Genomic DNA, 27,466 nt, shown 5'->3' with positions numbered 1-27,466 from the left:
AATTATATCCTTGAAAGACATGAGACGCGCATGAAAATACGATTATCTTTTAGGTTTACACACACACTCCTATTTTTCAAATAGGCCTTAATACACCTGTATGAGCTGATCGGTACTGAGAGTTGTAGACCTTATTATAAGCATATTGTAATTTATTGTAAGGACCCTAGAAAAATCGTAATCGACGTAGCGAAATCTCGCTGGTCTGTTATATTTCCCTATCTGTCGAAGCGAACTTCCAGTTGGCATCAGACTGCTGTCCCCCCATATAGAAGGACCACATTAAAAGTTTCAGCTGGGAGAGGAATAGCTTATGAGAGAGTGAACTTGGCATTATTTTAGACCACATGCACGCAAAAATATGTTTCCGTGTCACAGTTAGGTATTCAAATTCAAGCACCTAAAATTTTGTCCACCATTTATTTCTCATCTGTGTCACGGTCGTCCAATGAATAACATATCGCTTGAACAAATGGCGTACTGTGCCAAAATACAGGCGACACCTGTTTATCAGTATCAGTATTGAGCTCGGGTATCGACTTGCCTTCAACGTGCACTAAATTCGAACGGCGTTTAGCGACGAATTCTGAGTGCATGCACCGAGATACGGTTGACATGCGTGTTCAGCACATAAGCCCCCATGCGACTGCCGGTCAACGTTTGATTAGTAAGCTATATGTGAGCGAGCGTTTCTTCCGTCGTACGCGCTTAGTGTAACAAAAACCGTCACCTCGTGTTAGTTATATCTTCTAAATAACATAGACTCATTCCTATCGTTGGTGAGTTGGATTTTGTGCCTGGATCGCGTGTGTGAGAACAAGTAAAGCCATTCAAAAACGCGGAGGTTTCCTCCCAAACAATGTTTCATTCTGCTTCGACATACTGACGTAAGCAGTGTAAGGAGCCAAATGCATGAACCTCACCTAATCACGAGAAAAAGGATATCATTATACGCGACCTACCTCTCATTTTCACGTTTTCAGACTCAGATTGCTATAGGGTTGTCTATCACCGTTTACGCAATTAATGCGTAAGTACGTTTTAGTGCGCAATGTAATACATACGTAGAATAATTGTAGATATTTACCTTTACTGCTGCTGTTAACGTTAAATCCGGTTTAACGTTAACAGAAAGAGTTAGCCTTTTCGCCATCCTCAGCAAAAGCGCCTGCTGATCTTGCTAATGAAGCTTTCATTTGATTCGTCAAGTGATCAACCTAGCAGTGAAGGGGCGTATTAGCATTGTTCAAAATACTTTTGCTCGTTCCATATCTTTAGCCTATAAATGACTGTGTGGTATGAAAGTTCGAGACGTTTCGTGTTTTAACTTATACAAGCAATTTAGTACTTCAGTTAGGTAGTGGCAGGCGATATTTGCCAGTAGATATATGCAATGTAGCAAATACGCACGATAAACATATCATGATAGCATCGAGGTACGTTGTGTAGCAGAAAAATGGTTTCAATCTTTTTCGTCGGTCGTACGATTATGTCAAAGGATAACTTGAATTCGAAATGCAGAATCAGCGAAATATACATGCAAGGTAGCGTTCGAACTACGTGGAACCCACTTACTGAACCAACTATTACAGATCAAAGGAAGCATTCGGCAGGAGGATTTTTTGACTGACGAAGTGTGATGCAGGCTGTCGATTTGTAAGGCTATCTTCCTCAATATATCCACATGCATGGCTTAAACATTTGGCCAAGGTAACATTTGATTCTAATGAACTTTTCATGTCGAAAGTGCGTGTAAGAAATAAAATAATCAAGAAGATCACTTGTACATCGGCTAAAACAGAACCACTAAACATTTGCACTGTCCTGCACCGTGTGATCTTTTAGCACCTAATATATTTAATGGCAGACGTAAAGTCCCTCGCCCGACTAAAAGTATGAAGGAACCATCACTGTTGTATTTCAGTTTGAATTTGATACTTTAAGCGTCATCTGAAAAAACTAATTTGTCGTGACAAGCACCGCTTATGAATACGCTGTACGAATGTATAGCGTAGATAAACGCTGTCAAAAAGCGAAAGCCATATTTGGAGGCTAGTCAATTGAAATAGGTATTAGTTGGCAGTTAGTTTATTGAAAGAGCTATTGGAGATCTGATGTACTAAGTTGATCGATTATTGAGCAACTGGCTTGTTTTCATTATAAACGACGGAACGTGTTCTCAGGTAGGGCAGTAGAGCTTAGTGCTGCCTGTGTGAACTCTGTATCGAATTTCGCAGCTTGTCAAAAATGCCGTTCATTATTTACTTTCAATAAAAAAAATATTAAACATTATCGGCAAATCTATAAAGTAAGAAGACTGCGTCGATACATATGCATTATCCATGCGAATCTGCGCATTATCCATATGACGTACGTACTAATATGTTTATTTTAACTTAATGTTTCGTTATTTAGCGCGTATTACGTCTATTATTTTTTCCTACATTCTTCAATCAACATGTGATGATTGTTAAACTTAATTACGCCGTTATATATATATATATATATATATAACGGCGTAACTAAGTATATATATATATATATAGTACAACAATTAATTGACTTGCCATCACTTTCACTAGGCCCACTTTCGCTGTCAAAATTACTGTCGGCTAAAAGAATGTTCGTCGATGCAGGCAGAAATCCTATTTTTAGACTATCCTGCACTCGTTAGATGAACAAGTTCGTTATATTTTATTAGTATCAGTAGTACAGATTTAATGCAGAATAGAAATATCTGTGTAGAGTGTATTACGCCTTCTCTATCGATATCTGGTGTGAGCGTGTTTTTTGAATTTTGGCGGGTCTTTGTCTGCTGCTTCAATCAGACGCGGCGACTCAGTCAAAGACTGAACGCAATAAGATAGCAGCAAAAAACGTCTGGTCGCGAAATTTGACGAAGGATTTGTGAAAACGGAGTTTTTTTTCCAACGTTTAATTGTTCTTGTGTCACTGGGCCGTTGGCCATTTGGCCACACAGAATGGGTAAGTCAGACGAGCAAGCCGTACAAGCGTGATAATGTTTTGCCTGCTAAGGCGTTTGTCGTAATTTCAAACAGAGAGGCCGAAGTCAACCGGTGCGTAGGGTTTCCAACGGCTCTCCTTTGAACGCATAACGAACCTATGAAAGCTTCAACGTTGATATGACATGGCGTGTATAAATTATAAAAGGACTCGCTTTACTACACACCGAGCTTGATTGGTATCTATCGATGCTTACGCTATATAACGGCAACCGTTTAACTAAGCGCAATAGAGCAGCAGCTGGTGGATGAACAAATAAATAACTTACGCTCTATGTGGCAAAACTGAAAAGTTCCAACTGTTAAACTCGTCTTTTTCAAGCTGCATCATGAAGATGCGCGCCCGCCACCCACTAGATGTTTATCACATATCGAAATATTACAGCCGTCCGTTGGAGATGTTATTTAATAATGCTAAGCAAACAGCTAAACAGCTCGTACGTAAACTAGGTATTGTATCCTTAAAAGTTCACCTTTAGGATAATTTTTGTACATAAAGTGAACTTAAAACGACACTTGTAATGGACTTAGAGCATGTGACAATATTCTACATAGTGGTAATTAACGGCAAAATAGGATATACATTAGGAAATAGTGTTTTAATGAGGACAGGTATTCATAGTCCCCATTAATTTTTGTTGCTTTTGTAATATAATAAGCTGTAACAACAAACGGCTTCCTGAATACACAACTGGAGGATCATAAACGAGTAACACCTAATTTTTTTTTTGTTTAATTTATATTTGATACAAGTCGCTTCTTTCTTCTTTCTCGCAAGTGTTTTTTCTAAGTAGTCTTTGGTATAATTTTGCTTTGTGGTGTTCTCTTCTCCTTCACTGAACAATGTCAATCAGCCTAGTGACCGCTCTCGCTAGTTCTTCAGAATAGCAGATTAGCAGTTTAACTACTGACCTTAAGGTCACTTCGGATTAAGTCATAATTTAATAATAAGAACGTAATAGCATTTAACTGGGCACTTACATTAACTGTGCCATTTCTTTGTGTGTTTTAGTTCGGATGCCCCAATGATTGAAGGTAGCACAATAATATCCATATTAATGGTTACTATTTTACGAAGACAGTAAGATGTAATGAATGTTTGATAGCTATGTTAATACGGCTTTAGTATATATTGCTTCTCTAACTGCATGCGTTTGGTCTTTGTTTCAGCGACGATGGAGAATTATACAAAGATAGAAAAGATCGGGGAGGGTAAGTTAATATTGCGGAAAATCTTGTTAGTTAAATAAAGTGCAATTATTATCCCGAAATCACACTCGAACGGTTGTTTGATTATAATAATAAAAATGGCATTAATATTAATATTACGCTTTGCGTGGACATCTCGGTTATATACGCAGGAACCTACGGTGTCGTTTACAAGGGAAGAGATAAGCGGTCAAACGAAATCGTTGCAATGAAGAAGATCCGCCTGGAAAACGAGGATGAAGGAGTTCCATCGACAGCCATCCGTGAAGTCTCGACACTGAAAGAGTTGCGCCACAAGAACATCGTCAGGTAGGCGATATTCTATACTGCTACAACTACATAGGTCTGATATTACACCGCGTTTATTGTATGAACTGAATGGGTAACCATTTTTGTGATCGGCAAAGTAAATTATGTGACTGAGTCAGAATAGAAGGTTGAAAACTTCGGCCTTTCGCTGACAGTGTTTTTGCACTAACCGCTCGACGCGCGCTAAAAGCTTCCTTTCGTGTGTTTTCATAGATTCTTGAAAGAAGTTTGTTTTATATATTAGACGAAGCCGTAAGAAGCAGAATGAATCATTTTCTTGATTTGTTGACATTCTGTTAGCCTATTCGGTTAACTTTTAGACAACAAATAATAACTGTCATAATACTGACTAATAAAAATTTCGATGGGATTCTTATACCATGTTTTTTTAGCTGTTATAGAGGGTGAAAACCTTATACAAACCTTATGCAGTGTTTTCACCCTCTATAACAGGCAAGGTTAGTTCGTCGACGAAGTAGTCACTCCATGTACTTCATCCAAAGATTTTGGTTGTTCAATTGGTGAACCTAACAGAAACTGTCCGATTATATATGATCTTCCAGTCTAATGGAAACAGTATTACCGGAAGGCAAGCTGTACCTGGTCTTCGAATTTCTTAAAATGGACCTCAAGCGCTACCTCGACACCTGTGTACCGAAAAAGGAATTCCTGCCGGAACCCGTTATTAGGCAGTTCATGTACCAACTGCTGGACGCTATCTTCTTTTGCCATCAACGACGCATTATCCATCGCGATCTCAAGCCTCAAAACATTCTCGTTGGCAATAACGGCGACCTTAAGATAGCGGACTTTGGTCTGGCGCGTTCTTTCAGTGTACCGGTTCGCGTTTACACCCATGAGGTTGTTACGCTATGGTATCGCGCACCAGAGGTTCTTCTTGGTTCACCCCGATACTGCACGCCCGTTGATATTTGGTCCCTTGGCTGTATTTTTGCCGAACTGTACACGAAAAAGCCTTTGTTCCATGGTGATTCTGAAATTGATCAACTTTTTCGAATCTTTCGCACATTGGGCACCCCCCGCGAGGAAGAGTGGCCCGGTGTCTCATCAATGCCCGACTACAAGCCGCATTTTCCCAACTGGCGGACGAACATTCTATCTGCAAACTGCGACGCCGTGAGGGGCCATGCTCTTGATTTGTTGCAGAAATGCCTTGTCTATAATCCGGTCAAGCGGATAACTGCGCGAGCAGCACTCGAGCACGCGTATTTTGAAAACTTCGATCCCGAAAGCCCGGTTAAAGTGCCGTATGTCTAACGGAGACCAGCGCCGGGAGTGCGCGCCATCAACTTGGGTTCGTATCGTTTCCAATTAACATCAACGATATTGCTCCATGGTACATAATGCGATGCTCGCTTCTATGAACAAAACCAACGACAGTAACCCCAACAAACCAGATATCTTACAAGTTTCATAAATATTAGTGAATCTGAGAATAGAGACAAAATGTTTTAATGAGATAGCATCAGAGCTAATGTAAAACGCTATGGTCAGAAATGAACTTTCGATGAAAAATGAGCATTCGACAGCCAAAACAAGATACAAATATACGCTGACTGGCAGAGTTGTGAATTAGCGGGTTATCGACGAATATAAAGGTACGACCTAAGCAAATTAGGATTATCATTCATGTCACTCACATTGGTTAGTAATAAAAGAAACAATTAGCTATTGTCTCGCTAGTTATTGCACTGCTCGTATAATTGACAACATAGTTGTTATTACGTATATACTTCTTCAAAACCGGACACACGCATGCATTGACTTGAAATTTAGTTCAGGCAACAGACTTGGTCATCGCTGGGGAAACGTACGTTTTCGTGATGTTCTTAGATTTTGGATTGACGTCGTAAATCATGAGTTTTCATTTAGGACAACAGAAAAAAGTAATGGATAAGCTAATTATACTGTCTGTTCGTTGTTGTGTAAATTTAGATATAAGATCGACTTACGTGTGGACACTTCAGACCCGTAGCTGAGTCTTTTTAAAGAGATAGTGTTGTATTGTCTCTAAAAAGATACAGCATCTACTGTATGATGGATGGCAGAACTCTACGGGAAAATCAGCGTACCGTAAAATGCTCTCCAAGCAAATATATTATAATAGGCAGTATTACTTCAATTTGACCAGCGCCCAGTACTGCACGGAAGCAAAGTATCTCGCTGGCGCAACCGGAATAATGTAGCGATGAAGTCCAACTTAACGGATTCTACATATAATAGACTACAAACATGCTTATAATCGAACAAAAAATATGATGCAAGCAAAAGACACTTATGACAATATCCTTGCCTGTTCCCCCTTTAAGAGTAAAGTTTTATTACGCTGCCTACATGATGTAACGTGGCGTGTGTTGCTATCACCTGCCTTCAGCCCGTCTAGAAGTAAAAACGTTGCTTCAAGACTAAGTGGTACGATGGGCAGTTACGATGATGCTGTGACTAGGTTTAGGAGAAAACAGATAGCTCTTCTCGCTTCGGTCAGGATACGTGTTGTATATTTGATAAAAATAGGGAAAATTCGAGTCCATGTAGTGAAAGGCCTCGGACACCGCCGCGCGCTATAATGATATTGAAACGCCGTCTATTGCGGGACATGACCACGGTTTGAATGAACGACGGCGAGTATCTAAAACACTGTATATTACTGCCTTGGATGCCAACTATATAAAAAGTATATATACACTGATAAACTTAATAAATATATAAGCGCCAGCTAATAACTTCGTCTTTTTTCTAGAATCACATAATAATAGACTGAAGGATAATTTCAAATACAATCGTGTGAGTCGTTTGACGAGTACAACTAAAGAGTGATTTGCTAGATGCCTGATTGGCCAACTAGACTCTAAAGGAGCAACCGTACTAATATTTTCAAATTAGAATTCATCGAGCACGGATGAGAAGCGCAAAATTTGCCCTGTTTCGGTTAACACGAATATATAACACTATAATTAATGGCCCCCAAACAGAAATACCTTCAATTTCTAGAGTTTTATTGTATCCCAGTTCTAAATATGACTTTTGATTACTACTTTTGGTAAGTTGTGTATAAATCGTTGGTTAATTTATTCCTTCTTCTGAGTAGATAGATTCGAGTTTAAAGCTCTTATAAACAGAATGCCTGTAACGATTTAGAACGATTTAGTGGGAAAAATCCAAGACAAGTGTATTTTCGACCTGACGCCATTCAGAACTTTCAGGAATCCGTTACTATGGCTTAAATGAATGTTACTTCGAAGTTTTAATATTCCCTTTAACTTTGTTCACTTGATTCTGTTGCTATTAGCGAGACAAACTATTCTTTATAAACTTCCCATTAACCTGGCCTCCGGGCTAGGTTAGTTAGTTAGTTAACTATAGTAAGCTTAAAGCTCATTATGCTCGTAGAGCACGATCCAAATTGTACTTGCAAATTTATTGCAATGTGAATGATACACGCAAACGATTAGACATTTTTCAATCCAAATCAGTTTTACTGGTTACAAAATGTTCGAAAACTTACAGCTTGATGAAGTTCGCATCATAAAACCGTGAACGCTAGGCCTAAAGCATAGCGTTCGTATCTGTCGTAAGATATGGTCAAACTGAAGTGCGCAAGCCGGTCAAATAACGAATTAGATGAATAAGCGATCAAACATCCACGTAACAAAGACTTACCCTATTTATATCGAGCATTTGAAGAAAGGCATCTAATTCCTTACCGTTGAACGTCCGCCATTGTTCCAGCATCTAGTTCCATAGTTCCGAAAAGCATCTGGTCTGCTTCCTTCGTGTACCTGGCATCACGTTTGAATAGTCTTCCCTGCTGGACAGTGATGAATTTTACACCGTGCGTTGCAAGTCCAAACCTGAACACGTCGAAGTGGACAGAATAGAGATTTCGATTAAAGCAAATAGTGTGCTTAGTTTTTGTTGAGCTCTGGAACTCGTGACTATCATTAACATCAAACGACTTCTCCTAGTAATCGAACCTCTAAAAATTCACTAAATACTATGGACCATGAGGTAATGCTGTCGAACTGCAATGATTCGGATTATACTTCCATAATTATCTGGATTATATTGACTTGCCTATCAAAGTCCAACGGTGTTGCCATTCTGTCCAGCCCAGTATTCTCAAGATAACCTGTTCCACCGCCACACTGATAGGCAATTGTGTTTGCACACACACCACTTTGTGGGGTCGTCCAGAAGGCGCAAACCTTAATTCAAATGCAATGTTTAACAGTTAAGTCTTTATCATATGGCTCACTGTATTTTATTTTACTTTTTCAGGCTTTAGAATTTCAGTCTGGAATGTTACATCTAAGAAATGATAAAATGGTGTAGCTTGTTTCAAGTTACTTAACTTGCTGTATAAATTGTTCAACGAAAGTGAATGTTAGGTACATACTCGTGCCTTTCGATTTGAGTACACTGCTAAATCCTTCAAAACCGAATTTAACACCACGATAGGCTATTGTTCCTGCTACCATAGTAATGCCGTTAATGACTCGTGTCTTATGTTTAAGAAGAACTAAGAAGAGTGTGTTTTCTATAAGCAACACTTGGACAATAAAATTTACTTGTGTCTGTAGCGAGAGACAATGAGGCCTGTATGTAAATAACATGGTGAAGATGTTTTCGGATTATAACTTCGAAGCCGATTCAATCTTGAACTCCGATTTGAACTCACAAGGCATTTCGTTAACAGTTAAAATTTGAGAAATTATCAGGGCTGATTGACATTCTCGACAGAATCAAGATAAGCCAATTAGAAACGTAAGTGCCTAGTTTCGAAAATTCATTTTCGAAGTTGGATAGAACTTGATTAAAAATGTAGATTTAGCCTACAGTTAAGTGCGGTTTTATTGCATTCGAACTTAAGCTAATGTTCAGTTATGAATAGGCGATGCCTTAGATATAAAATATCGATTCATTCAAGTGTGTTCATTGCTACGAACTTTTTATTGTTGTTAAAATTGCGTTTCTCTATGAAAAAAAGCAACTGATTTTGGCTTTTTTGAATCTCACTTATGGATATAGAAAGAATCGAGAAAACCTAATTTTCAGACAAATTTCTACATATACACCTACAGCTTTGCAATACTAATATTGCTACTATAGAACCCCAAAGATCATGTAAAGCAGACGTAAAATTAATAAGCCAAATAACAGTGTTTAACTGATCAGAATATTTTATTAATACGTATAAATATTAATATTCAGGTATTATCAGCACAGCGATTAAGCTTTTCTGTGGAGGACCACCAATCGAGTTTCTTTTCCACAATCAGTCCCGCCCTGTTGATAGTACCATGCAGACGATTATCCCTTTCTGGGTAAGTCTTTCACCAACCCGATTATAGAATCTTTGTCTGCTAAGTCCATAACGCGAACGTGCACTCGTAACATTTGCAGAGGCTGACTGATATAATTTCATATGAGATGGCTATCTCTAACGTAAACATGCTCACTCAACATAATCTGCGTATATATTAGGCTTTTCAATTGTTAATTTGAATTGATAACATCGTGAGGGCTGACCCTGTTTCGAAGAACAACCGCTATGGGTCTGGTGCGGTAGCAAACACAGTAAACTCCTCAGTGAGCTGCATGTCGAGAGAGTAAAAACAGCGGACGTCTAGGGTCTGAGAGAAAGAAACCAAAGTTTACCTGATTAGTATTTAGTCAAATTATAATTCAAATAATGTATAACAGAAGTTTGCGTATAAAATTATGCCGTTGTACACGGGTGATCGCTATTTTACTTTATGGCCAGCCATCTGTCCTAACGTCTTTTGACAGCTGGCTGCAGTCTATAGATTAACCACAGCAGAAAGGTGGCGCAGACTGCTCCACAAGGAAGCTAATACCGTAAACATGAATTGACCGAAAAACACTGACGACCCGAGGCATCAAACCAACCGATTGTAAGTCGGCGAACGCCTTTACAACAGATGTTCACCTTGAAGATCGACCTAATTGTAAGTTTCGCATCAGTAAGTCATCGAGCAGTTGGAATCCTAAAAGCCGTGTCCAGCTATGTTGGGTAGCGACTACAACGACTGCTATCGTCTTCATGTTATATTTGAAAAAAAAAAAAAACTTTGAAGAGCGTTAGCAGTTAGGAATTTTGTAGTGAATTTATAAAACTATACTTGATTGGATAATTGCAAACGAGAAAAATAGCCTACAGGAGGATTCTACAGATAGTTTCGAAATTGATTGATGTAGTAGTGTCATACCTGATTCACAAGTCTGCTCTAAAATCATATACAATAGAATATAAATAGAATAGCTTAAGAATGTGAGATCTTCTTTGTTGATTTTTGGCGTAACCAATATTGAGATTAAACAAGATTCCTTAAATATTTGAAAAAAAAAAAGCCTTTTTTTTAGCCGACATTTGGGTTCTCGAGTTTTTTAGACATTACTGAAGCCTAACACTGCGCGGGGTCAGCCGCGTTGTCATGCAACCTTCTCTATTTAGTTTTCTAATGGGTCAATATTTGTCGATTGATTGAAGTCATTCTCTTTATAGATATGATATAATAATTTATTACTTTTTACCCCTGCTTCGTCCGAATGATTCTCAAGGAAAGTTTTTCAGGGCATTGCAGAAGCATTTCTGAGTCAGTGATTTCCAATTCAATGAATTAACAGATAGTGACCATTTGAATTAGTATAATAACATAATTGAAACGTTATCGTTGTCATGATGATATTATTTATACCAGAACCTTAAGAAATTTTGAATTGCACAACCAAATACACAGGGTTCGCGAAAAAGTTCCGAGCTAATAATACAGAACAGCTTTTTAACATTGCGATGTTGAATAAATTGGCGATCGGATAGAAACGAATTTACGTTTCGTCAAAGTGGCAAAGCTATTACTTGTCCACGAAGAAAATCACTAGAAAATGTCTGATAGCGTTCAAGACTTACATACTGTTTTAATAGTATCGTTTTAATGCACAAGCTTCTATTGCTAAGCACAGTAATATTAAAGTGTACAATATTTCTTCATTCTTGATGGTATCTTATGCTACAATAACAAATTTTAAATTCTACCGTTTTAATATTAAGTTATTTCTGGGCACGACTCTGTTGTTCAGAAAATACCTCTAGACAACTGGGCAATTTTACACGAGCATTTCCGGGCGGGCAAACTCATTCATTTCGTTATTCAGAGTGACACCGTCTGTCTAAATGACGGTCCTACTAGGCACACACACACACACATGCACACGCGCTCACACACATGAAAACGCAGATATTAGTGCTTTTCATGTTAATAATTTTCACCTTTGAAGAAATATAAACTCCTTTAAGTCCACGTGTGGAAAGCAATTTTTTGCAGCTGGTCTATGACGGCTTTCAATTAAGCGCTTTCCGTTTGTATTGCCGTTTAACTAGGCTACTCAGCTTCGCCGTATTTCTCTGCCCTAACGGTAAACAAACCCCTCTGATGTGTATGTCAGCACACACATTGGTGCAGCGAAAAATGCATTTCAAAGGCTTTTTTTGAAAATCTTGAATTTTTGATATGATAATTGAGAAGCAAAAATTATGTTACTAGTGGCGTACATAATTAACAGGCCTATATAAATAATAAAGGTCAGAGAATAAACAAAAGCAATGCTATAGTTCATCAATTGAACGGAACTATATGTGCCATGTAAGGCACGAATTTCTAGTAGTTAGGGGCGAAACAGTTTTATAAACCGTTATCGGAGACTAACTCACTGTTTAAATTCTCAGCAAGAAATCAATACTTTCAATTGGAAACGCACAGAACTATATTCGATTTGCTATATATATGCAATACAGTAGACCTGTGCTAAAAATACCTCTATGCCAAGAAGAATATTTATCTGCTCTAGCATTAGTACCTACTCCCCCTTATTTCACGGTAATATCAGTCACTTTTGACTGAAGTGCGGTGAAAAATAGCATACTTCGATACCTCGCTCTCCAGTTCCACTTCCACAGAGTTACTTGGCTAGGCAAACTGTTTCATTTACTTAGATATCTACTGCTTCTTTAATCTTAATATGTTAAACACGTTCACTTTTTTCTCGTGTATCGATAGAATTGTCTCCCAGCGCAAGTAAGAAAGAATTAATTTCACTGTTAAGCAAACATAAAGCAACAACAACAAAAAAAGCTCCAAAAAGTCGTTGGAAATTGGTACGATCGTTAATAAGAGATTCGAACCGACGATACACGAGGAGGAATCAAACGATAATTGAGTCATTAAATAAAAAAAAACGAAAAATAAATCATTAAAGTTATAGCTGTCGAAAAAGTTTTTAGATAAATTACGGGCAGAGTATCGAAGCAAGCAATTACAGCAGCATCTATCTTCACACATTAGGAAACGTATTGAAGTCTTACGATTGGCGGGATATTTAAAATAAGTAGCTGTTACGAGATAAGGCAACTCTATGAAACTAAGGCATCTAGCCGGCTCTCTCTCACTGAGGTGTTTCCTACATGTCAACATGAAAAGCGTCTTGCCCTCGTTTGGGTATGATGAATCAGCTACTCATGGAAAAGGCTAACGACTGGTATAAAAAAAAAAGGACAGAAAGACGACCATATGCGAAATTTTGAAATTAATTAAAATAGGTTTCGTATAATCAAAGCCTTCCGAGTCATTTTCTACTGGGCTAACAAATTTTAAAATGTTGAATGCAGGACGATGAAGATAATAGCCAAAACATGTAAGGCTGTTTATAAAACAACAACTGTGCAAATAAAATTTTTGAGTTCCCCTACTGGTAAATTTCCATACAAGTGGGGTTTTTCCTATAAAAGAAATGTTTGCAAGCTCAGCTTTACTATCAAATATAAATATAACTTCATTCCAACGCAGACTTCTAGTCTCGTCCCTTGCAGTCCTTTTTGAAAGCCTGGTGATTTTTTTACTTGTCTTTATCCTTTTCCCCGTAGCATGTCCTTTTTCAGTAAAATTATTAAATAGGTGATATTATTGCCTGCTTCAAATTTACCGCCGTATGCCAACCACTATTTTCTAAACTTCTTTTACGGCCATTTTGAAAGCTCTTGTTTAACCTGCTGTTCCATACCCGATGGCACTATCTCTATGAAGAATAAAGGTGGGCCCGCGCAAGATCTTTGCAGGACACGCGCGTGGCGTCTCGTTTAAACTTGTGTCCCAAGGCTTTGTGATCTATTTTAAGTTTGTGCGGTTTCAAGATAAGACGGAAAGTACGAAAAGTAAGTGACGGAAAAGCTAAGGTAGAATCCCTATGGTAATAACTTCGACATAGTATGAATTAACAAGACTCTGTTAAAACTCTCACAGGCACAGATCTGCAGATGGTTTCAATCGAACTTAGGTCCATCATGTTTGAAAAATTACTGTTTCCATGCCCTGAACATTATACTCTACTCAGTATTTAGCTGAGATTGATCTAAAAAACTGCAGACTCTCAGAAATAGACAGGATTTCCGTGTGTTGATTGGGGCTCCGATGAAATAAGCAACCTGTTGAAAACCTCTTAAAATGCTTCTGTACTTCGGCGAACGATTCGTATAATGTATTTTCACAGCAACCGTACTTTCCGTATTTTAGTTAATGGGGAGTCTTCAAACACATCAGTGCCACTTCGGATTGTCTTAAAAGTACTATTTTGAGACCTCTAATGTATACTTCGTAAATTAAGTTGATATTATCTCTATCTATAGTTGTGGTAATGTATGCCGATGTAAAACCACATACAAAAGTTGACGAAGGCAACGGCTTGCTATTGGAAGACACTTTAGATAAATATTTATCGAGAAGCAATGGATTAGATTTGAAAGTATCAGTTGAAGAGTGTGCTGCGGTACACTTGGAGCACGTAAACTCCAATTACAGCCGACTGGCGGACTAACACTAAAAACGATTCAGGTTTTAGAGAGTTGTTACAGCAGTTTCTTTGAAATGCACTAAATTCTCATATCTCTTCGGGTTACACGTTGTTCCAACTGAATCTACTAGATTTTGAGCTCATAAACTCCGGAAGACCTGACCTTGTATACAGAGTTATTATATATATACAAGTATGGTGTCCAGGGTGAAGGAAGACAACCAAAGGCTTGAGGAAATTGCGAGTGCGAAAACGGGCTGCGTTTAAATGTCTGCCAAAAGCATTGTACACCTTGGAACAATGTGCGCATGACCATTTAACGTAAAGATTCTCGTGAACGTTGCGCCGGCAATCATAAAATATCACACCTATTCACGTTGACACGATCTCATAAAAGAGATCGTGTCAACGTGTTGGTACTCAGCGAACTTTGTAGCGCCAGTATGAATACAACAGTTTTCACGCACATAAGTTTGACTATTTTATTCGGAGTGTGAGTCACGATCAAAGTTATTGGGAATGTCGTTGCGAGAGCCATTATTAATTTGAGCGACGACAAATGCATGTGTGTTTGTCCGCCGACGGCGTCGATGTGAGGCACAACTGCCCGGTCTATTGCAATGGCGATGTTCACGTACAAGGTACACATCTCGTAACGCAACCATGTCGAAGAGCCCGATAAGATTTAAGGGGGTAAAATTCTTGTTAATCCGGCCCTCCGATCTGCAAGTAGCCCAAGTAACTGCTCGAGCCAAAAGTCAGTTTACTGGGGTAGTATCTCTATTGCAAGATTCACTTGACGAATAGTGCTTCTCTAGCGCTATGCTAAGTAGCCTTATTTATACTACGAGGCATTATAAATGTACAGGGATAAGTAGGGCCTTTAGCCCTACAAGGGGAGAGCCAGTAGCATTTTATTAGCATCTGAAACCTTTGAAACAGTTCATGCACATGTGTCATTTACAAAAATGCTGAGAATCCGCGTTGTTTGTGTTGGTATTGACAAAAATATACATTTCGCCTAATACGTGTTTTCATATTTTGTTGTATAGACCGTTGAAAACGTGCAGGTGTGCTGTTAGCAGCATTTTCCTAAATGTACAGCAACTTCTTAAACAAAAAAACGTAGATTTCGACAAGTATAAACGGCGTCCATGCGAGAAGTGAAGTGTCCACTAACAATTTGTCACAATATTTACCGAATTAATTTCGCCTATTACGATTTTTCATTACGACGCCTATTACAACGTTTAATTTAATTTTATTTTCTCTATTTGCACCTATTCTTTCAACGTGTCCTCCTTCAAAGTACCTGCTACGGCCTAACCTACTCTTAACGGCTCGATGAAGAGTACATTGGTATACAGCTCTATAGAAGTTTCCACACAGAAGTCCAATAGAGGCAGGTGGTACAACTTTATCACCAGGTGATCCAGGCCTTCCGGAGATAATGGCTTGCACGTGAAATATTTTACATGAACTGGTAGAACTGGTAAAATTGTAAACAGCAGTTCACCAACTGTAGCAGCTGGAGAGCTCCGTACCATAGTTTTTGCCTGTAAGACAGGTTCGTCAAAAGGCATTGTCCTGTTTGCTGGAATCCCCATCAATATGTTGATAGGAAGCAAAATTACATCGGGTGTTCGATCTAAAAGCTGTAATTGCGCAAGAGTATTATTACCCACTGTTGCTCGTGGCCTGCTGCGAAGATGAGGATGTTTACCGCTGGCAGTATTAGACGTGGAAAAGCACGTCGAAGCAATGTTAGCGCAGTTCCAGTTATTATCAGGTTACTGGGAGGCATTATCTAACTTTATTGAGCTTGCTAGATGTAAAGAGCTGAAACAAGGTTCACCAGTCAGTTTGCAGTGGAGAATCTCTGGACAACTATGTATCGGACAAAGTTCTGGGCCGTGAAAATTAGCCTATTTCCGGAGGTCGGCACCAGTGCACCAAAAAAAGTGACCATTCTTAAAGAACACCATAGTTCCCGAATGTCCTTCTACGTTTGCTGTCGTATATCGCTCTAGTCTTTAACAAATAAGAAAAAAAAAAGCATTGCTACTTAGAGATCGGCAACCTATTGAAAAATTGCCAACTCAACCTTGACACGAAACCGTCGAAGGCTAAGTCTGAAGAATTCTTTTGGCGCTGTGATCGTTCTGGAAGTTCTAGAATCTTGCTTCAACCTTTTCTAAACAAATGTTCTGCGTCAATATGTTTGTGAGTACTATATAAAATTACGTGGTTTTGTCCTGTTGAGAATTTGTTCTTTATTAGTATATGTATACATATAGCGCACTATATATTTGTAGAGCTCCTTGCAATCCCACAAAATTAGGACTGTAGTCTTTTATTACTCTTAGAACTTCTGCATAGGAATTCCCTTCGCCTTACTGACGCACCTTCCAACTTCCCGAATAAAATGCAATTAACTACAAACATAAACGGGACGTCAGAAAAATTCCAAAACGATTGGAATCCATTTATCCTGAAAACAAAAAATCATTACGAATGAGAAAATCAATATTTAAGTTAAGTCGGCGATACTTACAGTCAAGATGTCGCCGATGACGACTAGCTAATCGTTATGAAGCTTAACAAAAGACGCAGCTGGTTTGTTCACTTGAATTTTATGACATTTTTTATTGTTTGTTATTTTACTGAGCACAGATTTTGGTTGCCCACCGTGGATGCTATATGTTCTACATCTTCCTCGCATTTTCTCCCTTCGCGCATTTTTATTCTCATTCGTTTCCCCTATTTTTCATTGTAAATAAAAGAAAACGTTCATTTTTCTTACGTTGAAAAACTTATTTCTTTTCATTCTTACTCCATCTCAAGTTCTTTTTTAGTGTGACAAAATATCCATATATATATATATATATATATTCATCTGCGGTCTCTCGGTAATGTTTTTCGAGTCCACTGTGACTATTCCTTGTCATCTGCTGGTGTTACCGCAACAACGTATATAACTCTCATCTTTCTATTTTCTCGTATTCCCTAACCAATTTATATCCGTCCTGGTTCCAACAGTCACGACAAACGGTTGCCCTTCGCATGAAGTTCGCCTCACCGTTGTACAAAGGAATACTTTACACAGATTCCCTTGATGCGTTCGCTCAAAAACGCCCCATACCCCCTCCCGTAGCCACTACTCACAGCAATAGACTCATTCACTAACTCTGTGTGCGCACTCTTTCCCAGCTTGCAGATCTGTCACTGTTCTTCTGCCGCCGCGGCTCGATTGACAAAACCGGCCTTCACCAGGAAGGCAACATTTGCTTACAAATCGTTCAGCGTTTACTGCTGTATCGGGTTTTCTTTTTCACCCATTATTGCCGCGCTGTTCCACGGGATGGCTAGCTTTTTTCAATTGGGTTCAATTTTCACATCAGATAAAGGGTTAATAGTTTTCCTTCTCTTTCTCCCGGTTAAATGTTACATGCACATGTTTTATCATCACCACGATCTCTGTTCGGTCATCTTTTACTATATGCCGGCGTTAGTATTCACTATTTTTACTTATATCTGATTTCCTTTCGAACTTTATATATATATATATATATATATATATATATATATACATACATATATATGGTCATTTCCTCTCTCTTACGTACTTATACGACTTAGGCTTGTTAAATTTTCGACGCAACTTACGTTGTAAGGTTCAAGTGTCATTGCTAAAATTTGAGATGTTCCCGATAGAGGACGCTACCTACTTTATGTGCGCTTCCGCTCCATACAGCTATAGAATCTTATCTATGGGCAGTAGACCACAAGCCTGACACCCGTTAGTTCTTATTTATAACAACTATCTTCAATCCAGTTCTACTGTACAATAATCCATGTATAATTAATGATGATTCCCTCGGCTTCATATGAACTCGTCTCTCATTTGGAGGATTTAGCTTTGTAATATTCTGCCGTTGGCGCGTATATATGAAAAGATCATTGTTGTATTCGAATATAGAATAGAATGTTCGTTCGAGTTTTATATTTCGATGGTTTACGCGAACCATCGATTAAGAGCTTAAGCTGTCAGGAACGTTTGTGAACGTTTTTTACGATTCCATTCAGCATCAAAACGTGTACCTGTGCCACATCGACATTTGTCTTAACATAGCCCTATCGTCTGATGAACAAATGCAATCCGGTGTTAACATTTTAATGTATACTGTATTCATTTAAGATGAGTTTCGTTCATGTGTGCCTTTGCGAGCCCGTTTGGTTAACTTGAACGATGCATATACGTATTTTAGTCCAATGAACGCTCAACGCGTTCGATTGCCATACGGAGTCAATAGCTGCTGAGTAGCTCCCGCGGTCGCCGACAGTGGGAGCCAGTTGATCTGAGTAAGGCGATTAATTACCTTACTATTAATAACTACTGTGGTTATTCCAAACAAAAGCAGGCGTATTCTAATGAACTCCAGAGTTCGACGTCCCACCTTCCATTCTATCGCTACATTAGTACGCTTTCCAAAATCTATGACATTAACAGTAACACTAGTAACAACGGCGATGATGACACGTAGCAATAGAACAACAAATAACAACAATAGGTTATTTGCGGAGTGTAAAGTGTGACGAACGACAATTTCATCTTTTCATTAAAAAAGTTGGCATAGAACTTAATGTAGCAGTGATAATAGTGATAAGATTGTAAAGCTTGCGTGTTGACAGTGTGCATAGGTCAGTTTTAGTATTATTACGCCCTAGAGTAAGAATGTCTGAATGCGGAAAATGATCTAGGGGTATAAGGATACATGGCCGATATCACTGTGAAAATCTCATTCAACGTGTTTTTGGACTAGTGGTTTCCAGAATATATGGAAAATGTTTGCCGCAATTTCTATCGAAGACTATCCCCCACCACTTGACAAACTATTAGCGAGCGACCTTAGTGCGTCAAAAAGCCACGTCAGAAAACGTGCCCAGAATTGCGTCGGTCCGCCTCAATTCAATTCGTGTCCTACTCGTGCCACGTTCGATAAAGTAAATACGTATGGTAGATAGCAGGTAAACTCAAGGATTTCTCTTCTCGCCTCATCGGCCTAGGAAAAGCAGCAGGCCACAGCAATCGATGCGCTCGTTTTCTTAGCGTAGCAAGACAGACTACGCCGATACTACTAATGCGACCGTGGCAGAAACCCACCTATCCATATTCATAATCACCTCTTGGAGCTCGGTGAGTAGAACTTGGCTCATATATCAGTGATAGCCATCTTTTTAATTTAATTGTTCTTTTGGCAGACTTAAGACAACATCATCCAGTCTCCATTTAGCGGGCTGCAAAAGCTCCTGAGGAGGAATTAACTGCTTTTATTGGAGGGCGCATCAATGGCATGTTAATTATTTAGAAGCAATATTTAACAGATTTGTTGTCAACTTGAACAACTTTCGTCTCTCCATATTAGAACGCTTTGTCTGGCAGCTGTAATCTCAATTTTTTTCAACTGTACATGAATAACCCAGACAAATGGACCGATGGGATTTCCAGCTGGGTAATGATGGATACGACCTTTGTCTTCGAGGCTTTGTTTGCGTGTGATAGCGAGACCTGAGTAATATAACCCCCCTTCTGGCACTCTTTCATTAGCATGTTTAGATAGAAAAACATCCCACACGAATTGCACCAGAATGCACAATCTTTTACACGGGATTGCTTTCTATGTTATAATCGATATATAAGCATGCTATATACAGTTTTAACTCTACACAACGACATAACTAAAATGATTTAAATATAGGTTTATCACGTTTCCTTGTATTATTTTATAGATACTCGAAACAACAAGCGATTCTAACAGCTACAGCCAAGACTGTTCTTTGCTGAGTAATTATTAGTCGGGAGGGCTCCAATGCTTTGAGCATATTTCGAAGGATCATTTCGAGCGTCGACTTCCTCAGGTGGAACCATACGCTTCTGTTGAGGCCGTTTTTGCACTAAATCGCAACTTCATCTACAAAGCTTCGCAGTGTCTGTTACTAAGATACTGGCTAGTTTTTTTTTTTAAATGAAAACTCTCGGAAGGTTTTTATACGATCCATCCGAAGGGGTTTTCTTCCGGTACAAAAGGCGTCTCCCTGAACCGAAAAATAGAGTTTTAGCAGTGCATATTTGAAGCAAAGCAGATTTTTGCGAAGATACAGTAAGGTCTATCAAAGGACAGTTTGATTTCTGCATATAGTGCTTCAGCGCTTTTTAAAAAGCAGCGCCATTACTGCCCTTATAAAGCCTTTCAGTATGAATGCGTCATCTCGTCGAGAACTTTTTGATGTCGGTATACTACCTTTATTCGTTAGAAGCTTCTTTCTTCTAATCCTCTTTTGTGCACATTGTGTGTGCAGCATCCCTATTAAAAAATGTGACGCCTGACTGCCTGCGGGACACCGCAACACATGTGAGCAGCATAGGCAGTAACAATTTCTTCCGTACAACAGTTTCTTTACAGATTGACATGCATTTCGACTTCATGCCCTATTTTCCTCGTTCACCACTATCGTGTGTGCGTGCGCAGCTTTTGTGGCAGATTTATCCAACTATTTACCGTCAGCTGAGTTTTTGAGAATGAAGCGTTGACGTTTAAGCCTCCGTTCCACAAACCTGCTTAAAAAACTGATCGATTTCGTGGATGTTTTCAAGCTGTGTCTGAAGCTTTAGGACTTGCTGTTCTAACGTTTCTGGTTCACGAGCTACTGCCCGATGTGAATCCAATGCGTCTGACTTCGCGGGCTCCTCGTCGCCATAAAGCGACTTTAGCGGCGGCGGAGCTCCCGAAAAAAAGATGCCCAAATCGGACGAATGTTCAGCAAATGCAGGCTTCTAAAATATTGATACAGAAATCAAGCAAACCTTATCAATGACGCTTTACTTAGCAACAGTTTACTATATCCTTGAAGGATAACTTAACATTGATGTTCGATCAATTTTGCTGTTAACTAGCAATCACTTGTGTTACATACAACATTGAGGGGTGTAAAGAAGACTACCCCACTTTATACATACCAAGTCAACATAGACGAAGTTCTCTTTATTATTTTTGCTGTTTGGGCTACCTTGTCCCCACGGATCTTCTGCATCCTCGAACTGCTCCTCGTCTGATAAGGCTACAACTTTTTCTTCCTCTTCCTGTGGACCAAATAAATGAAAAAAACAGTGATTAGCGCTGCGAGTATGAAAGAAAAGAACGTGGTATTATGAAGGAATTGTCAAAGCAATCTGAATTTTAATCATAAAAACTTATATTTTATATCATACATATGACAGTCTTCGAGCCTGGTTAAGGCTGATTACATCAGTTTCAGGAAACTTTGCATAGGCAATGGTCAAAACCATGCATGGCATAGCGTATTGTTACATGTCTGTCAGTTCTCTCTAGATCTCATTCATCATGACGCCATTTGAAGGAATTTGAGATCGAACTCCGTGAATTGTTTTCTTAAATTACTAGGGCTGGCGATTGGTTGAAACGGCAATGGAGGTCCTCGATGGCGCCGCGTTCAAGAGATAGAACTGTTAGAGGCTTGTCACGGAATGTCCGGAGAACTCCAAGAAACAAGGTTTGTTCGGTTTAAATGCTTAGGATTTTCCACTGTGAAGTCATCTCAGCTTATGCTCATCTTGTCTCAGCTTATGCTCATCTTGTGTGCGGCAGCGGGGGCAACTTTGCGCTCAAAAAATTGCAAAGCAATTGACAAAGACAACTGATCCGAGCTAAGTAAGCATTGATGACGAAGGTATCAAAGCTTTTCCCACCTTTTCCTATAACATTCGGTGAGGAACTTTAGCCGTTACACGGGATCAGCAATCCTAAGTAAATTAATCGACTAAATGTATGTCAAAACCCGGCCAAAGATGAATAGCGTGTCACGAGCCGCAACTTTTGCCACCTCTTCTCATTTTTTTGCCTCTGATTTAGTTATGATGGTTAGTTTCAATTCCGAAACCTGTTTGGGGCCTGCTGCATATGAACCATTTATAATCATTATTCGCTCGTAGGAATAAATCCTTGCCGCGTAAATTGGGCTTAAAGAACCTCCTGGAACGGACTTATGTCATCCTAGCGCATTCGATTGAAGGTTAAGGTTATTTCCGTCATCTCATCAGCATCCTGCAATTTTCAGTTTGTCCAGTCTGCCCCAGGAGACATCGGCATAGCTACTGATCGAAGCGGTCAAAGTAATCTGCCAGGAGACATATATCATTCAACGCAAGAAATACCTAGGAAATACACAACAAAATACCTTAAGAGAAGTTCAACGTTAGCCGCCGCAGGCCTAAACCGCCTTGTTGGCCACTTCGCACAATTCCTAAGGGGGTCTTACCGCTCTGCGCATCCTGGAATTAAGCGACAACGGGCAAACGCAAAAGGTTGGGCCGAAAGTTATCCGTCCTGTGACTTAGATGTTCGACAGCCTATGCAAGGAAGGTACCGACATCAGGCAAGATTTGGAATGAGTATTTCAAGGCCATGGTGGAGCTGGCTTCGCTATAGACGCCTTTGTTTGACGACGTTTTTATTTTGGACTGTTTTCTTCTCATCGCCGGCATGCAACCTTGGGAAATGCATTCTACCAGCAGGTACGAGTAGTGACGATTCCTCGGCGCGCCCCTTGCGATTGTCTCTGAAATGTTCTCTGCACACTTTGAAATCTTTTTGCTTTGCACCTTTAAAAAAATATTTGTTTTGTGACGATTGGCTCCTACGGGCAATACTGTGTTTGTCAAGTGGTTTCATAATGTTAACATGTCTATCCTCCGATGTGTCGTTGACGGGCACATCGCATAGCCTTTGCGGTTTTCTGTTTCGATTCCTAAAGTGGTAGTATATAGCACAGTTTCGCTTTTCAGCTGTGTATTGTCCAAAGGTTTGGTGAATCGGTTGACCAGCTTACTACGGAGAAATTAGGTAGTCAACATGGCCATTTTCTTGCTGGCTTAGCCTGCAAGTATCTAATAAGTCTGATCAGGCGCTTGGCCTGCAGCATGCAACGCGCATTTATTTCAGTGTAGGCTGAAGCCATCACATCGCGCACATAATAAAACTAAGTCCTTCTGAATGTTGGTACTCTCTAATCCTCGTGTCCCTTTTTTCGACCCAAAAGTTGGAAGCCTAAAATCACTACCGCGGTATAATTCATTGCAGCTGTCCCAGTGGTTATTTTTTTTTATTGTTTCATTTCACAAATTACACCACTGAGCCTCGCAATGCTTACAAATACGAGCCAGAAACGGTTTCCAGACTACCCTTTGACTTAATTGACGGAAACGATTACGCAAACTTAACTCATGGATAACGTTCGAGAAAACCGTTCGTAGGTCCACTACCGATTCCACACGGACTTCCTTTACACGCACGATTCAGAAACTTAGAGCAGCAGAGACCGAGCATTTTCGGCACTTATCGACGCACGAGGCTGCAATCCGCACCAGGACGCTCTTAATTCCGACTAGCAAGACAACGCTCATCACGAATTCGTCTCGCGCACATTTCGTTTGTTTCGAACATTTGAATTGTGTACTTAGTTGGTAGATAATTATACTGGGTAATTATGATATTGGTATATTAAATTAGTGGCAGAGTACCAACAAAAATGTGTAGAGTAAAGCACGGATTATTTGGCCATGATAAGAGTTCGATAATATCTCGTTTATTATTGCTATTATTGTATTATTATTTTTATTATGATCATTATTAGACGAAGTCACACCCTTCAAAAATCTGACCACAGTACAACGTTTACCTAACGTAACATATTAATTGGAAGAGCAAAGAGTTTCCCAGCGTGTCCATACCTCGATTGGCCCAGTTTCATCAGGCTCAAGGAGAAGCGTGCTAAACATGTCACACAAGTCCTCAGGCAAATCGTGATCCTTAACTTCACGAGGTTCCGAAGCGAATGCGCCATATGGCGAGCACTCATTGAGTTCCTTTTGACGTCCGGCGGAAGCTGGACTGCAGGGAACACCCCCTAGTGAGGTTGGTCGTTCGGAAGGGTTCTTAAGCGACCGCCGGGCCCCTGGTGCGCTCTTACCTGCGGCTTTTCCCTCAAATTGCCCCTGCTCCATCCCGAGCTGGTCGAAATAGTTCGATTTGAGCATAGGCATTTCATTTGACTGTTTCTCCTTATTCGTTACTATCAACTTCGTGCGGTATCTGAAAAACCGAAGTAAATAGCCATTACTATTGCCTCCTGATCAATGGAAAGTCGTCATCGTTCAGGAGTCAAATACGTTTGTTTCCATCTACGTCCTTTAAATTCCTTTCAACTCCATGGCATCAATGAAAGTTCGATAACAAACTGGTGAACACAGAATTATAATAACTATATAGCTTGTTTACTAGTTGCTTCGATCGTGCCTCTAATGTTTGAAAATATAATTTTTTCTAGTGGTAGTGATAATTGTACTGACCGAACAGAGAGACTTAATGTCCCGAGACTCGTTCCGACCTGTCCGATGGTCACAAGACCAGAGTTTTCCCCGCATGTCTCCTCCTGAAAGGATTTATTCATACACACATAAAACACAAATAAAAATATAGATATATATATATATATATATATATATAAAGTCGTTAAGCTTCGCATATAAGGATACAGTTAAACCTCAATAAAGAGAACGTTTGTGTGTTAATTTATTTTAGAGCCGTAAAAGCAACGCACAACATTGATTGCTTTGACATGATGTGGCCACTTTCATTGTCGAATAAGCGCAAATCCGTTGTCGAATTTTCTATATACAAGCACGTGCAGGCAGGACGCGTGCCCTGGCGTACGTTGAGAGGTATGATAAATGGAGACTCCGTCATTAAGAGCTGTACGCCAATTTCTGTTATATAATTGCATAGAACGTGTGTCATAGGCAATGGTTCAAAGAAGCAAAATTTTCACTTAAAGAAAAAGTGGGTTGATTTCGTCTGCAGATCGATTTGGTAAATGCATCAAATGGGCGCCCTAAAAGATATGAGCATTAAGGCTATTTTCTCACTTCACTTATGTGACATTTCTACGACAGTGTATCGGGAATGTCATCTGTGATCTACGACTACGTACCTGCATTGGTCCCATGTACAGCTGATAGTGAAGGATAAATGTGTCCACGTTCTGATTCTGCGCAAGACGGAAAGCCGGTACCACACGGGTAATTGCTAACAAGCTCTTGAGAAGGATAATCATCCGATTGTAGCTATCGTAAACAGATTTCGGCGACTCCGTTTCCGGTAATAGGGCTTTATTAAGTGGGAGGAAAATAAAGATGATATTGCAAATCAGACAAAATGTCGACTAAGCATTCTGCACACTCGAAAGTAATCCTCGTAACATATTATCTAGCTTAAATTAGAAATTCATTTAGCATCATTGTCGATTGAAACTAATTGTCATTGTGTTCTTTTAGGAACTCTATATAGTTCTGGACCTTACCAAGCTCCCAGATCTCGAGTACCATGCTCTCGCCTTCTGGCGTACGTAAGCTAAGCTCTACGCAAAGAGGCGACCCACTCAGGGATTTATGGGGTGCATCTCCCAGTACACGACGAGCCTCTTCCGTAATATCGAGTAGGTCAGGCACATTTAGCAGGAACTGAAAGGATAATTTGCAGTTTTCGCATAAACAAAAGGGTATATGTAAGAAATTATTACTACGTTACAGTGTTCTTATGATAAGCTGTGATGTGAAACACTGTGATGTTACTAAATATTTCGCTTTAGAAAACAAGACTTTGTCAATGAGGGTTCAATCGTTAAAGCAAAGAGCATCTTTATATATATGGGTGGTTATACGTTGGACCCTTGTTATCATGTCCAGTGTGGACGTACTTTAGAGTATCCTGTTATTTTCTTGCTAGCGAAAAATAGAGACGTTGGTCAACAGAAGGTCACGTAACTCTTACAAAAAAAAAAAAAAAGGCGAACCTAAGACAATTTAAAGCAGTGCGTATACACTCCATTGACTCAGATCCTTAGACATTAGGCGCTTTCTGAACGCAGGACCACACAAGACACTGCTGACCGACTATGTGATTGGAGACACTTTACTCAGTCATACACATACGAGAATACGCCAGAAGGCACCAGTCGTTCTGCCCAGACGTTTGACTGCCACCTGTATGCCCGTTCACGCTCATATTTTGCTAATCCTTGGTAATGTTATATCCCAACTAGTGTATCGCACACGCATATCGATATAACAATCAATAGACGTCATAATGTGTGAATTAGAACCCAGCAACGATCGCTCGTAATTTCTATCCATAGTAGTCAGTCAGCATCCCCTGGCTGCAATGCCTATGAGAAAAATAGCAGCTACAAACGCTAGCTTACGTTAGCAGGCAGCATTACGGGCGACAGGCAAACGACAAATCCTCGAGCGACACACAGACACCTAGCGGAGAACTGCAGCATGTGACTGTATATATATAATTATTAAGTGATGGGGCTTACAGAAATGGACGAGACGGCTGCTTCGTATGTACTGTAATAATGTAAACTGCGTTATGCGAATTTAAAAATTTAGCGAGCTCTGTTTTCAAAATGTTAGCTAACATTCGTGCTACTAAATATTTGATGACTATATAATAGAATTAACAAACAATAAAAATATACATCGAAAAACTGTGATTTAATAATCAATGAAAATTAATACGGTGACAGGGTGGCATATTGTCAATACAGGAAGCGCAGTAATAACCGCACGCCAATGAGAATACTAAAAAAAAAAGTAGTAAAATTTCTGTGAGAATGAGCAGTATTTGCTATAACAAGTTACACAAGAAAAGGAGACCATATCCATCTATCCGAGGAACGTCTGAGCAGATCAGTTGTCGTTGCCGCAGTGCACATACGTTGGTGTATTTCCATATAATGACCGAAGTACCCCTTACCCAATCGCCGTTGTCTGCTGGTAGTCTACAAGACGTCTTCTGTGGTTCACCTTGCCGGCTTTGTACAACGACTTGCACGTATTTGTACGCAAAGTTTTTCACGAACCGTTCCAGGTTTTTCCGATCCTTGTCTGATAACTTCAT

At 39.6% G+C, this 27,466-nt stretch overlaps 3 protein-coding genes across 12 annotated transcripts; 2 read left to right on the top strand and 1 right to left on the bottom strand.

The window, feature by feature from the left end:
• Nucleotides 1-510: 510 nt before the first annotated feature.
• Nucleotides 511-7,285, top strand: Cdk1 (Cyclin-dependent kinase 1). 5 transcript variants are annotated; one of them, XM_086993428.1, is made up of 5 exons: nucleotides 511-896; nucleotides 4,194-4,235; nucleotides 4,385-4,541; nucleotides 5,105-5,856; nucleotides 6,498-7,285. In XM_086993428.1, the coding sequence occupies exons 2-4, from the start codon at nucleotides 4,199-4,201 to the stop codon at nucleotides 5,817-5,819; spliced, it is 909 nt and encodes a 302-aa protein (XP_086849554.1). In that variant the 5' UTR covers nucleotides 511-896; nucleotides 4,194-4,198; the 3' UTR covers nucleotides 5,820-5,856; nucleotides 6,498-7,285. The 5 variants fall into 5 exon arrangements, with proteins under 5 accessions (XP_086849554.1, XP_086849555.1, XP_086849553.1 ...); XM_086993429.1 differs by having other exon boundaries at nucleotides 512-779; XM_086993427.1 differs by having other exon boundaries at nucleotides 513-887.
• On the bottom strand, nucleotides 6,465-27,466 carry Atg13 (Autophagy-related 13). 3 transcript variants are annotated; one of them, XM_086993416.1, is made up of 9 exons: nucleotides 27,323-27,466; nucleotides 25,863-26,022; nucleotides 25,494-25,669; nucleotides 24,853-24,935; nucleotides 24,235-24,595; nucleotides 21,445-21,567; nucleotides 21,043-21,261; nucleotides 8,637-8,767; nucleotides 6,465-8,413 (listed from the first exon to the last, which is right to left on the bottom strand). In XM_086993416.1, the coding sequence occupies exons 1-9, from the start codon at nucleotides 27,464-27,466 to the stop codon at nucleotides 8,263-8,265; spliced, it is 1,548 nt and encodes a 515-aa protein (XP_086849542.1). In that variant the 3' UTR covers nucleotides 6,465-8,262. The 3 variants fall into 3 exon arrangements, with proteins under 3 accessions (XP_086849542.1, XP_086849543.1, XP_022666416.1); XM_086993417.1 differs by lacking the exons at nucleotides 6,465-8,413; nucleotides 8,637-8,767 and adding an exon at nucleotides 9,723-10,195; XM_022810681.2 differs by lacking the exons at nucleotides 6,465-8,413; nucleotides 8,637-8,767 and adding an exon at nucleotides 15,290-16,917.
• LOC111252559 (uncharacterized) lies at nucleotides 8,757-25,591 on the top strand. Of its 4 annotated transcripts, XR_015330514.1 has the most exons (4): nucleotides 21,566-21,998; nucleotides 22,563-23,019; nucleotides 25,085-25,224; nucleotides 25,456-25,582. XR_015330514.1 is itself a non-coding variant. In XM_086993439.1 (3 exons), the coding sequence occupies exons 1-3, from the start codon at nucleotides 22,988-22,990 to the stop codon at nucleotides 25,476-25,478; spliced, it is 195 nt and encodes a 64-aa protein (XP_086849565.1). In that variant the 5' UTR covers nucleotides 21,566-22,987; the 3' UTR covers nucleotides 25,479-25,582. The 4 variants fall into 4 exon arrangements, 2 of the variants coding, with proteins under 2 accessions (XP_086849565.1, XP_086849564.1); XR_015330515.1 differs by lacking the exons at nucleotides 21,566-21,998; nucleotides 22,563-23,019; nucleotides 25,085-25,224 and adding exons at nucleotides 8,757-9,326; nucleotides 9,774-13,791 and having other exon boundaries at nucleotides 25,456-25,591; XM_086993439.1 differs by having other exon boundaries at nucleotides 21,566-23,019.

This window comes from Varroa destructor, unplaced genomic scaffold, assembly GCF_002443255.2.
Source record: "Varroa destructor unplaced genomic scaffold, Vdes_3.0 BEIS01000006.1, whole genome shotgun sequence".
NCBI lineage: Eukaryota > Metazoa > Arthropoda > Arachnida > Mesostigmata > Varroidae > Varroa > Varroa destructor.
Note: the sequence above shows the minus strand (reverse complement) of the source record. Positions and strands in the feature narration are given on the sequence as shown.

Excerpts from the sequence above, each read along its gene's own strand:
- Cdk1 (XM_086993426.1), top strand. Across the intron at positions 4,236-4,384 it reads GATAGAAAAGATCGGGGAGG|GAACCTACGGTGTCGTTTAC; the intron begins GTAAGTTAATAT and ends TTATATACGCAG. Across the intron at positions 4,542-5,104 it reads CGCCACAAGAACATCGTCAG|TCTAATGGAAACAGTATTAC; the intron begins GTAGGCGATATT and ends ATGATCTTCCAG.
- LOC111252559 (XM_086993438.1), top strand. The coding sequence starts at position 21,927 with ATGGCGCCGCGTTCAAGAGATAGAACTGTTAGAGGCTTGTCACGGAAT. Across the intron at positions 21,999-22,562 it reads GGAGAACTCCAAGAAACAAG|TTTGTCCAGTCTGCCCCAGG; the intron begins GTTTGTTCGGTT and ends TGCAATTTTCAG.
- Atg13 (XM_086993416.1), bottom strand. The coding sequence starts at position 27,466 with ATGAAGTTATCAGACAAGGATCGGAAAAACCTGGAACGGTTCGTGAAA. Across the intron at positions 21,568-24,234 it reads ATGAAACTGGGCCAATCGAG|GAAGAGGAAGAAAAAGTTGT; the intron begins GTATGGACACGC and ends TTTGGTCCACAG. Across the intron at positions 21,262-21,444 it reads ACTTCGTCTATGTTGACTTG|AAGCCTGCATTTGCTGAACA; the intron begins GTATGTATAAAG and ends TCAATATTTTAG.